Consider the following 13,278-nt stretch of genomic DNA (forward strand, 5'->3'; position numbering starts at 1 on the left):
CTACCCACAGCAATCAGACATGAAAAATGAATACATACATACATACATACGTAAATAAATAACTCATCCACATTTGTAAGGAAGAACTAAAACTTTCCCTATTTGTAGATAACATGATACTGTATATATAAAACCCTAAAACCTCTGCAAAAGAACTACTAAAACTGATAAATGAATTCTGTAAGGTCGCAGAATACATCAATATAGAGAAATCCATTGCATTCCTATACACTATAGACTAATAACACTACACTAATAACAAAGTGGCAGAAAGAGAAATTAGGAAAACAATCTCATTTACAATTGTACCAAAAATAACAAAAGACCTAGGAATAAATGTAAGCAAGGAGGTGAGGAGACCTGTACTTTGTAAACTACAAAACATTGATGAAAGTAACTGGACACAGAAAGATGGAAAATATTTCTTGCTCATGGATTAGAAGAACAAATATTGTTAAAATGTTCATACTACCCAAAGTAATCTACAGATTTAATGCAATCCCTATCAAAATACAAACAACATTTTCACAGAGCTATAACAAATAATCCCAAAATTTTCATGGGACCACAAAATAGCCAAAACATTCTTGAACAAAACTGGAGTAATCACAATCCCCGATGTCAAGATATACTACAATGCTGTAGTAATCAAAACAGTATAGTAAAGGCACAAAATAGGCACGTAGATCAATAGAACAGCATAAAGAACCCAGAAATAAACCTGTGATTCTATGGTGAATTAATCTTTGACAAAGGAGGCAAGAATATTAAATGGGAAAAAGTCAAGAAATGATGTTGGGAAAGCTGGACAGCAACTTGCAAAAGAATGAAACTGGGCCACTTTCTTACACCACACACAATATAAACTCAAAATGGATTAAAGACCTAAATGTGAGTTTTTAAACCATAAAGATCCTAGGAGACAGCTCAGGCAGTAATGTCTTTGACATCATGTGTAGTAACATTTTTCTATATATGTCTCCTGAGGGAAGGGAAATAAAAACAAAAATAAACTATCAAGACTACATGGAAATAAAAAGCTTCTGTACAGCAAAGGAGACAATCATCAAAACTAGAAGACAAGCTATTGAATACAAGATATTTGCAAATGACATATCTGATGAGGAGTTAATATCCAAAATATAAAAAGAGTTATACAGTTCAAAAAACCAATAATCCAATTAAAAATGAGCCGAAGATTGAAGCATGAAAAGATGCTCAACATCACTCATCGTCATGGAAATGTAAATCAAAACTACAGTGATACCACCTCACACCTGTCAGAATGGCTAAAACCAGAAACAAGAAACAAGTGTTGGCAAGGAGGATGTGGAGAAAAAGGAATGCTTGTGCACTGCTGGTGAAAATGCAAACTGGTGCAGCCATTTTGGAAAATAGCATGGAGGTTTTTCAAGATTCAAAATAGAATCACCGTATGACCCAGTAATTCCACTGCTGGATATTTACCTAAAGAACATGAAAACACTAATTCGAAAAGATATATGCACCCCTGTGTTTACTGCAGCATTATTTACAGTAGCCAAATATGGAAGCAACCCAAGTGTCCATCAATAAGATGTGGTATGTATAGATAAGTAGACATATAGTGTAATATTACTCAGCCATAAAAAATAATGAAATCTTGCCATTTGCAGCAACATGGATGGATCTATGGGTATAAAGCTAAGTGAAATAAGTGAATCAGAAACACAAGTACCATATGTTTTCACTCATGTGGAATTTAAGAAACAAACCAAACAACAAAAAAAGACAGAAAAAAACAAGACTCTTAAATATAGAGAACAAATTAGTGGTCACCAAAGGGATGTTGGAGGGGGAATGGACAAAATAGCTGAAGGGATTAAGAGTACACTTATCATAATGAACACTGAGTAATGTATAGAATTTTGAATCTGTATTATGCACCTGAAATGAATATAACCCTGTATGTTAATTACAGTGGAATTAAAAAAAATAAATAGAAAGTTAAAAAAGAAGAGAAAACAAATAATGTGGAATATGATCACATGTACTGATAACCAGTGGTGAGAAGAGTTGGATTCATTGTGGATTAGCCAGTGGGAGCAGGCTACTTGGACAGAGTAGGCCTGGTTTACTGTAACTTCTTGGATAGGTTAGCTTTCTGCTGATTGGAAATACTAAGCAAATTTGTGATCTTGGGTGAATTTTTGGCCATAAATGCTTTTCTTATTAAATTTAAACAGACTTGCTTAAGAATCTCAACTCTAGAGACTTCTGATCTTAGGGAGGGCAAAGGAATATGTACTTACACATTTAGAAAAAAATTTTTTTAACATTCATTTATTTTTGAAATACACAGAGCAGGAGCAGGGGAAGGGCAGAGAGAGAGGGAGACAGAGAATCGGAAACAGGCTCCAGGCTCTGAGCTGTCAGCACAGAGCCCGATGTGGGACTTGAACTCACGAACCGTGGGATCATGACCTGAGCCGAAGTCGGATGCTTAACCGACTGAGCCACCCAGGTGCCCCAGTACTTATACATTTTTGAGGAATAATTCGTATTTACATTGTTTAGAATTGACATTTAAATTATTTACCATGTACTTAAAATATTTTCAAGAACGTACTGCTTTTAATGTGCATTTTAAAATGTCTTTTGCTATGTAGTGATATTTGCAGTACATTGTATGTAGTGTTAAGAACTGCTTTCTTCACTGAAATCCTTTCATAAAAATTTATGTTTATTATGCTTAATCAAATATAAGTGATACATCCAAGGAAAATTTGCTATTTTAATCTATTACAAGTAGATAGGTTACATTCAAGAACTTTTATAGATGTAACATTTTAAGAAGGCATAGATATAAAAAGAGCTTTGATCATTCTAATAAATAAGAAAAGTAGAGTTTCGGTTTTTTCACCTGTAAAATGCTAACTTCCTAACTCCTCTGACCTTCTTTGCGGCTCTTTGTATTTCTTTGCCCATCAGCTATTTCCCACCGAATTTCTGCTTTCAGCTACTGTTAAAACAATTTATCCTTCTCTCAGTGCTCTACTCTCCACAGCAGGGACATCTATCATTTTATTTAATTTCCCAGTAAGCGACCAGGAAGTTATTTCTAGAAAATTCTCTGCAGCTCTCAACTTTTGATCACACTCAACTCTAAATTCTATTTCACAATTTCTCATCAATAGTGCCCAAACCCACTCCTTTCTCTTGCCCCCATTCTTCTCTGTTGAGCCTATAAGATAAATCTCCAAGCCCAATTCTGCTTCATTACATAAATGCAATTAATAACACTGAACTAATTATCCAACGTTTTTAATATTCTATCTATAAAATAAAACTTCATAGGATCAAAATTTGCCCCATCAATTCTCTGTTCTGTTACTCTGCGCATTTTCACAACCAAGCATCCACTCTTCCCCAACTTGCTCATTCTTGCAGTTCTTTTCACCTTTTGTTTCACATTTATATCACAAACATAGAAGTGGTTTTAACATAGTCCGCATCCTTAAATAATCGTATCTAGCATATGTACAGAAAACTGTGGTTTAACTGTGCTACCTACTAATTCATTTGATACAGTGGGTTTTGTAATACACATCTGCACTGTTTTACATTTGGAGAAAGTGAAATTCACAAAATAAATAACATTTCAGACACAGAGATCAAAACTGGTTCTGAGGCTGTGGATGTGTTTATAATTTTTTAAAATTCTAAAACAGAACTTTGCCTCAGCTTGCTTTTAAAAACAAATACAGTTTTAAAATTTAACAATATTGCTGTTAATTTTAATTCTTTTGCTTCAAGTCGTATTAAATTGTTATACCTGAATGTGCCTTTCTTGTAGTTTCAAAACAGTAATTTGATTACATGATTTCACAGTTGACAGCCTAATAGTTCCTTGATTTCCTGACTATGGGAACATAAATGCAGAAGGAATTCTGATTATTTGTTAAATAACTAAAATTTATCTGGTATATTTTTATGTGAGCTAGAGAATCAATATTAAGATATATAACTACTTTCTGTCCCTTTGTATCACTTGGATATTCATGAAATATGTCCTAATCATATTTCACATGTTGCCTTTGGTATTATATTTGCAGATTAATTAATATTACATTGTATGTATTGTTATGCCATATTTTTATTGTATTATATTTGTGTAATATTTTGGAAAATTGTAAAAACTCAGAAGGCCAGGTCCACATCTTTAAGAAATTATTCAGAACTTTTGTCATACTAAAAACTATAGCAAACATAATTTAATGCAAGCCTGTTTCTCAGATCAGGATATTTTTAATACTCATTCTTTTGGCAATGAGTTCCTATTAATCATAATATTGCAAAGACATGGAAGCACCCAAAGAAGAAACTAAAATTACCTATAGTTCCTCTTTTTACATAAATCCACAAAAGTTTGGTCTTACCATTGTTTCCCCAACAAATCAAGCTGTTTCAGGCACATAGTAGGTCTTAAATATAAGAAAATGAATAAATGAGTGGGATTAGTGTATGAATGATGAATTATAGTATAAACTCTGACAATTGGTTTTATTTTTCCTTTTTGTAATGCAAATGCTGTACTTAAACCTTGATTGTCAAAGTGTCCACTTCAAAGATGGCTGTCTCCAGTAAACACATTGTCAGTCACAGTAGACTAGATAAAGAGCCAGGCCACCTCCCCTGACTGAAGCTCTTTGGTGTTAGAGATCTTGGTTGATTTCAAGTACTGACCATTTGGGCCTCTTGTTTTTTCTCTCCTTGTGCTTTAAATTCCCATTCTTCTGTTTTAAATTCACCAGTATAGAATGAGCCCACAAAACCCTAGGCTTCCACCCTCAACCCCAATAAAAACGGAACCCCAACATTCTGCTTGCTAGCTCTCTCTCTCTTGTCAACCTGTGACCTCACAGTGTGGCCCCAGGTGTGCTGCGTAATTTGCAGGCCTTATAAACAATAAACTTTTAATTTTTCTGAGCTTCCTGATGGTTATTGATGAAGGGCATCTTGCAATCATAATAAGAACCACAACATTGGTTATCGATAGGCTGAGATCAGTACAAAACATTGATATACACCCATATGAATTTTTAAAACAAAACTAAAATCATAGAGTAGGCACTGCTTTTAACTGGCCTTTTTCTCACTTACTGAGATATCTCTAGCAATGACTCACATCTAGTATTTGAGTACCTTTCAAAGGTCATTAATTTATTTTTAGAGAGAAAGAGAGAGTGAGAGAGAGAGTGAGCGCACATGAGTAGGGCAGAGAGGGAGAGAGAAAGAATCCTAAGCAGGCTCTGCATTGCCAGTGTACAATATGTACAATAGACTGCACAGAGCTCCAACCCATAAACTGTAAGAGCATGACCTGAGCTGAAGTCAAGATCTGGAATCTTAACTGAGCTATCCAGGCATCCCTTTTTTAAAATTTATTTATTTATTTTGATAGTAGAACCTTTCAAAATATTAAATGATTTAAATGGTTAAAGTATCATTTAAAGAGCCACATCATACCCAAGTCTATGAAAAAAGATCACTTTAACGTGTTTTGATTAGCTAGCATACCTGTTATTGATATTGCCCTGCTTCTAACCTACACTGGATGGCTCCAAGTCCAAAATGTTTCACAGTTGGAGACAATCCATCCTTCCACTGCCATCTCTTGACTTTATTCCCTTACCTCACCCCAGTTTCCTCCTAAGAAATTTTTATCATTTCCCAGTAACACTAAGCTCTTTCACTGTGTGCGCCTTACCGCACACTTTTCTTTCTGTCACAAATGCTAGTCTCAGCTCGTCCTTCCTGAGAACACACATGCAGCCTTCTGATTCCAAATAAAAGATTTCATTCCTGGATCCTTTGTCACAGTGACCTAAAGGAGTCAGCACAAATTACAAAGAATAAGTCATCTAATAAAAATGGAAATTTTAAGTCAATTCAGAAAGAAAAAGAACATTTTGATTTACGGAAGTAGTTGAAACTGTAGACAAAATTATTTCCCTGCTGTCCTATTAATAAGAATAAGTGATCTGAGTCAGTATATTCTTTTCTCCTCTTTAGGAAACAGTGGCATTTAATTCTTCTCTTCTGAGACCCCGTGTGATTGGAGAATGGATTGGTCGAGAAGAGAATGATGCTGACCCACTAGCAGCTGAAATGTTACAGCCCCCAGTTCCAAGAAGTAAAAATGAACAATGGGAAAATGAAGACACTAGCTCCAGCCCTGCAGGAAGGTGAGATGAGATGCCTTCCAAGATTCTGAATTTGCTTAGTCGTTAAAAGCTAAAGGGAAAATAAGTCCAGGTGCATGATTTTGACGATAACTTAGCAATTTTGTATAGAAAATTATGTTGGGTTCCACATAAGATAAAAGTTAATTTCTCTGTTTTAAAATTAAAGTTTTACTAGATTTGCTTTTAGATTTTGGTTTTGATTTTCTCTTTATATCTAAGAATGTCACCATCTCTTTGCTACTAAGACCAAATAGAGAAATAATTTGAAATACATAGGCTGTCAGCCGAGACCCACTATAATGCTGGGCAGGGAGTGACTGATTGTTAAGAACTGGAGATGGAGGGCTTCTCATTTACCAGAGAGATGTAGTTGGTTATTAGGGGAGATAAAATTATTAAATGTGCAATAGACTGCACAAAGCAGTAGAATTTAAAATACAAGAGAAAAACCTTAGTTTAGAGCCACTTAGGTTTGGAGCTGGTAACTATGTTTGAACATAATTCTTTTAAAAAATTTTTTTATGTTTATTTCTTTTGAGAGAGAGAGAGAGAGAGAGAGAGAGAGAGAGAGAGAGTGAGTGCGCGCACAAACCTGGGAGGGGCAGAGAGAGAGGGAGAAGGAGAAAATCCCAAGCAGGCTTTGCACTGTCAGTGCAGAGCCCAATGTGGGGCTCGAACCCACAAACCCTGAGATCATGACCTGAGCCAAAACCAAGAGTTGGAATCTCAACTGACTGAGCCATCCAGGTGCCCCTGATTGAACACAATTCTTTTCATTTGCTGTGTTTAATTTTTGAAGTATTTATCATTTGTACATTTGGAAGTCTGTATTTCACTTACTCAGTCCTGTGATGACTCAAAATGGTGGTGGGAGATTTGCCTTAACTTTCCATATGCTAGTAGAAGTAGGGTAGTTTTGACACCCAGATCATATTTATTAGATCATATTTATTAGAAAAAGTCCAGATCATATTTATTAGAAAAAGTGCATTCAGAACAACCTCTTTTTTTTAATAGCAATTGCAGTGAGTATAACCCGAAATGAAAACTTCCACTAGGAAGTTGGAGTGAAAGAAAAAGCATTATGGAGGCAAGACTTACACGAGACTGAGAAAACAGATTTAAATACTCCTGAGTCAAAATGTGACAGAGCTAAAACTTTCTTTGGGTGCTACTAGCTGACCACCACAGAAGAGATTTTCCTGTTGATAGCATGGCCACAGTATCTTTGTATTTCCTACATTAAATTTAGCAGCAACCAATAACTATTCTTTCTCAAGGAGAAAATTGTATTTTCTACAATGTAATAGCTTTCAAGGGTTTTTTATTTTGACTTATCACTTGACTAGAAGGAAGGAAATTCAGAATTCTCATTAATGTGCTTCAAGGCATATAGAAAATTGATTCTATTTCCATGAGAAATAACTTTTAAATTATTTAAATAGTCCTATATAAGGAGAAGGAAACCATTTTTAAAAATCCATTTACCTTCTTTTGTGAAATGCCAGATCAATTTCACCTGTCAATGAGGGTAATTTTATTTTTAATACCAGACTTATGAAACCCACTAGACCTTTATCTTTATTCATTGCCAGATCTTTAATGTAAAATAGAGAAATGTCAACTTTCATTTTGCTTTCATTTAGTCATAATAATAATCGGAGCTATTTATTGCAAATGTTAGTGCTTCTATTTTCTTCCCAGCTTCAGTGAGCTCTGATTCCCTCTTGAATACCCAATAAAGGGGAATATTTCCTTCAATACTAGTCAAATTCCTTACCCAGAAAACTCAATCCATGAAGCTCTCTTTCAAATATTTGTTATGAAACGTCATGTTTAGTTTTATTATTCTCTGTCTTTAAATTATGAGTTGAAGTATTACCTGTGAAATGAAGAAAGGTGAAATCCTGCCCCAATGCCCCAGCAGAGCAGAAAGAATGCATGTGTGTCTGAACTTGGCTTAAAAAATAGTGACAAACTATGGGTGGGAAACTATGTCTCTCCTATCTTCTAATACAAAACAGGATTTTGAATTTATACCAGGAATTCACATAGCATTAGATTTTATTTGGAGGAATAAAAATGGATTGGGGGAAATTTTTTAATGACTCTAGAGGCTATAACTAGAGTGTTAGCTTTTGTTTTTAGTAATGAACTTGTAGTATAACTTACCAGTCTTAAACGCTAACAGACTAAATTGTATTATAGACTTCGGTAGGAGATTTAATTTTCAAAGATGACTTCTTCCATTTTTCTCTCCCCTACTGGGCCTGGATCATTGTCATTGCCAGTAGACATCTGTTATGTGAGTGAAGGAGGCACATAGAAGGCTGTTAGTAGATATCTGCTAAATAAAGCTTATTTATAAGAAGGATTGTTTATAGTCTATCTTAACTTTTTGCCCCTTCCTATCACAGTTTTTCCTGTTGTTAATTGCTCAACTCTTATTTGAGTGGCTGTTATTATAACATAGCCAACTTTTTTCCTAAGGTCCTGCATATAGAACATTGTGTGAAGGGGGTTAGCAACTTTAGCATACACATTTGTCACGTGAGTGGTTAAGTTGGCGAAAATATGAAGGCAGTTATAAGGGCAATATGGAGAAACTAATAGGATAAGACAAGAGCTACTGACCTGGAGTTCATGACCCCTACATGGTCTCTGATGGACCCAAGAGATCTGTGAATCTCTTTATTTTTGAAAAAATTTAATGTTTATTTATTGTTAAGAGACAGAGACAGATCGTGAGCATGGGAGGGGAAGAGAGACAGGGAGACACAGACTCCGAAGCAGGCTCCAGGCTCTGAGCTGTCAGTACAGAGCCTGACGTGAGGCTCAAATCCACAGACTGTGAGATCATGACCTGAGCTGAAGTCAGACACATAACCCACTGAGCCACCCAGGGACTCTTCTGAATCACTTTAAATGAAATTATGTGGAAAATGGGGGCACCTGGGTGGCTCAGTCGGTTAAGCGTCTGACTCTTGATTTCGGCTGAGGTCATGGTCTAACGGTTTTTGAGATGGAACCCTGCATCCAGCTCTGCACTGACAGCGTGAAGCCTGCTTGGGATTCTCTCTCTCCCTCTCTCTTTCTGCCCCTTCCCTGCTTGCATGCGTGCTCTCTCTCTCAAAATAAATAAATAAATATTTAAAAAAATAAATTATGTGGAAAGTGTTCTGTGTATGTGCAGATGGGCATTTTCTTTCTTAGATTCTCTAAAGGTCCTATTAAGGAAGGTTAAGAAAGAAATTAAAACATCTGAACAAGAAAAGGAACAGGGATTTATAAAAGAGAGAGGTGAAGGCATTGGGAAATGATTGAAGGCTTTCTGAAATTGTTAGATACTACCAGTTGGCTCAATTGTTATGGCTTGTCTAACCATTTAATGGGAAAGCCTATGTGTTGATTGCACATTTAGAGTTATTAAAAAATAATCACACGTTGATAATACAAATGTAAATAAAATTGAATGTAATAAACATATAATTGTATGTTAAGCCATTTTAATTAAACGTTGCAATAGCTGGGTAATGGATTTCCTAAAATTACTAGCTAAATCGTAATATGCATTTGTAAATAGGCTTATCAAGCCTTGAAAGCTTAATGAAACTCCTCTGAGCTGAATCACTATTAAAACAAGAATATCAATACATATTATAAGATCTGGTAAATTGACTTTGTTAAGTGAACATTGCTATCAGACGGTAAATATGCCATAAAATGAATAGAAAATCTTACAATTTAGAAATATATATTAAATATTTTTTAAAAAGCTAAATTCACTTTCCATTAAGAAGTGTTTCTTTTCGTTAAACCTCATAATTGCTTGTGAGATATCTGTTAATGAAGCCTGAAAATGTTCCCTTCCTCTTGGAGCTTCCTCAATTGGCAGCAAGAGACAAATAATAAACAAGTAAATAAATATAAAAATATGTACCATACGTTCAAGCAGTGATAGGTGACAAGATGGAAAATAAACCAGAATAGGAAGGAAGAAAATGGACAAAGGACACTCTTTTTCATGAGAAGTCCAAGAACAAAGAAATAACCTTCATATTGTCAGATTTTAGCTGTTGTAGACCTGATAGAAAATATGTAATACATATGTCAGAGACTAAGTCAAGCTTAGTAATTTAGGGATATTCTAATGTAAATTTTAAGCGGAAAGAATGTTGATTAATGGAAAATTAATCTTTCCAAGGAATCAAAAACAGAAGCCTTAAAAATATCGAAAACAAATGTATCTTATGACTCATTCATTTGTTTTTGAAAGCCAAAATGGCATATAACTAAATCACACATTTATTACAGAATGTTGATAGGGCATTTTGATGAGTTCAAAATTTGTTATTTCTCATTTATTTAGGAATTCATTCATTTATTTCTTTAGGAAATACATATCCTAACTCAAGTTATTCTTTTATGAAACTCATTACTAGTCACTTGTGGAAATCATAGACTCATAGGTGGACTCTTCCTAGGCAGTCAACACGTAATCAGTGTCTGGGATTCATAGCCTAGCACTGTCTTCATGACCAAACCATGTATTTTAATAAGACTAAAGGAGACACTTCCTTCAACCTTTATGAAAATGATCTTGGTCATTGTTGGCTGTTGAATAGGAATTACACATTTATAATCGCCCTTTGTTCCTCATCTTTGACAGCCCAATCTACATATTTTTCTTTATCCTGTTTCACTACCAATATATTTCCTGGATCTTTGTATCTCTCAAGTTGGAAGACTCCTATAGATCTGCTTAAATTAATTCTTTATTTAGTGTGTTTAAAAATGGAGTCTAAAAGAAAAAGTGATTTATTATTTATTGAGCATTAACACAAGGTAATGTGCTAGATACTGCGTGAGACCAATATGAAAAAGAACATCTTATATTCAAAGTACAGGCATTTACTTTCAGATGAGTAGAATGACAAGGAAATGTGTTTTATTTCTGCAGCTCAGCACCCACAGTGCCTGTATATGTATATATATATGTAAAACACTTAGTGTCTGCTAAAGTAATTATGAAAACTTCACATAGGGGCGCCTGGGTGGCTCAGTTGGTTAAGCATCTGACTTCGACTCAGGTCATGATCTCATGGTTTGTGAGTTTGAGCCCCATGTTGGACTCTGTGCTGGCAGCTCGAGCCTGGAACCTGCTTCGGATTCTGCATCTCCCTCTTTCTCTGCCCCTCCCCTGCTCGTGCTCTGTCTCTCTCTCGAAAATAAATAAACATTAAAAAATTGAAAGTATCACATCTAAACATTAAAAAAAAAACAGAACTCTTATGCATAAGCCAAAATGCGACAATGAAGTGTGAAACTTTTTATGATCTCTTCAACAACCTGGACGTTAATGCAAAGAAAGTCCTTTAATTTCTGCCTACAGACAAGAGAAAGGGCACAGATTCTGCCTGCGAGGCTATAGTGGTGAACTAAAGAAGCTTAGGAGGTAGGTTAAGAGAGGAATAATCTTTTTTTTAATTTTATTTTTAATTTTTTAAAATTTACATCCAAATTAGTTAGCATATAGTGCAACAATGATTTCAGGAGTAGATTCCTTAGGGCCCCTTACCCATTTAGCCCATCCCCCTTCCCACAATCCCTCCCATAACCCTCAGTTTGTTCTCCATGTTTAACCCTCAGTTTGTTCCCCATCTTCTGTTTTGTCCCCTTCCCTGTTTTTATATTATTTTTGTTCGCCTTCCCTTATGTTCATCTGTTTTGTCTCTCAAAGTCCTTCTATGAGTGGAGTCATATGATTTTTGTCTTTCTCTGACTGACTAATTTCACTTAGCATAATACCCTCCAGTTCCATCCACGTAGTTGCAAATGGCAAGATTTCATTCTTTTTGATTGCCGAGTTTTACTCCATTGTATATATATATACCACATTTTCTTTATCCATTCATCCATCGATGGACATTTGGGCTCTCTCCATATTTTGGCTATTGTTGATAGTGCTGCTATAAACATGGGGGTGCGTGTGTCCCTTTGAAACAGCACACCTATGTCCCTTGGATAAGTACCTGGTAGTGCAATTGCTGGGTCTTAGGGTAGTTCTATTTTTAGTTTTTTGAGGAACCTCCATACTGTTTTCCAGAGTGGCTGCACCAGCTTGCATTGCTACCAACAGTGCAAAAGAGATCCTTTTTCTCCGCATCCTCACCAACATCTGTTTTTGCCTGAGTTGTTAATGTTAGCCATTCTGACAGGTGTAAGGTGTTATCTCATTGTGGTTTTGATTTGCATTTCCCGGATGATGAGTGATGTGGAGCATTTTTTTATGTGTCGGTTGGCCATCTGGATGTCTTCTTTGGAGAAGTGTCTATTCATATCTTTTTCCCATTTCTTCACTGGACTATTTGTTTTTTGGGTGTTGAGTTTGATAAGTTCTTTGTAGATTTTGGATACTAACCCTTTATCTGATATGTCATTTGCAAATATCTTCTCCCATTCTGTCGGTTGCCTTTTAGTTTTGCTAATTATTTCCTTTGCTGTGCAGAAGCTTTTTATTTTGATGAGGTCCCAGTAGTTCATTTTTGCTTTTGTTTCCCTTGCTTCCAGAGACGTGTTGAGTAAGAAGTTGTTGCGGGCAAGATCAAAGAGGGTTTTGCCTGCTTTTTCCTTAGGGATTTTGATGGCTTCTTGTCTTACATTGAGGTCTTTCATCCATTTTGAGTTTATTTTTGTGTATGGTGTAAGAAAGTGGTCCAGGTTCATTCTTCTGCATGTTGCTGTCCAGTTTTCCTAGCACCACTTGCTGAAGAGACTGTCTTTATTCCATTGGATATTCTTTGCCGCTTTGTCAAAGATTAGTTGGCCATAGCTTTGTGGGTCCATTTCTCAGTTCTCTGTTCTGTTCCATTGATCTGAGAGTCTGTTCTTGTGCCAGTACCATACTGTCTTGATGATTACAACTTTGTAGTGTAGCTTGAAGTCTGGGATTGTGATGCCTCCTTCTTTGGTTTTCTTTTTCAAGATCGCTTTGGCTATTCAGGATCTTTTCTGGTTCCATACAAATTTTAGGATTATTTGTTCTAGCTCT

General features: G+C 35.6%; 1 protein-coding gene across 1 annotated transcript in view; it reads left to right on the plus strand.

Moving 5' to 3' along the window:
- The window catches only part of CUNH8orf34 (chromosome unknown C8orf34 homolog), a 399,583-nt gene that overhangs the window by 139,501 nt on the left and 246,804 nt on the right, over positions 1-13,278 (plus strand). The window contains 1 exon segment of the mRNA XM_019453229.2: positions 6,055-6,227. Within this exon segment, the coding sequence (XP_019308774.1) occupies positions 6,055-6,227 (173 nt within the window).

The sequence above is a fragment of the Panthera pardus genome, unplaced genomic scaffold, assembly GCF_024362965.1.
Source record: "Panthera pardus isolate Hobbes unplaced genomic scaffold, ASM2436296v1 HiC_scaffold_7, whole genome shotgun sequence".
NCBI classification, from domain to species: Eukaryota; Metazoa; Chordata; class Mammalia; order Carnivora; family Felidae; genus Panthera; species Panthera pardus.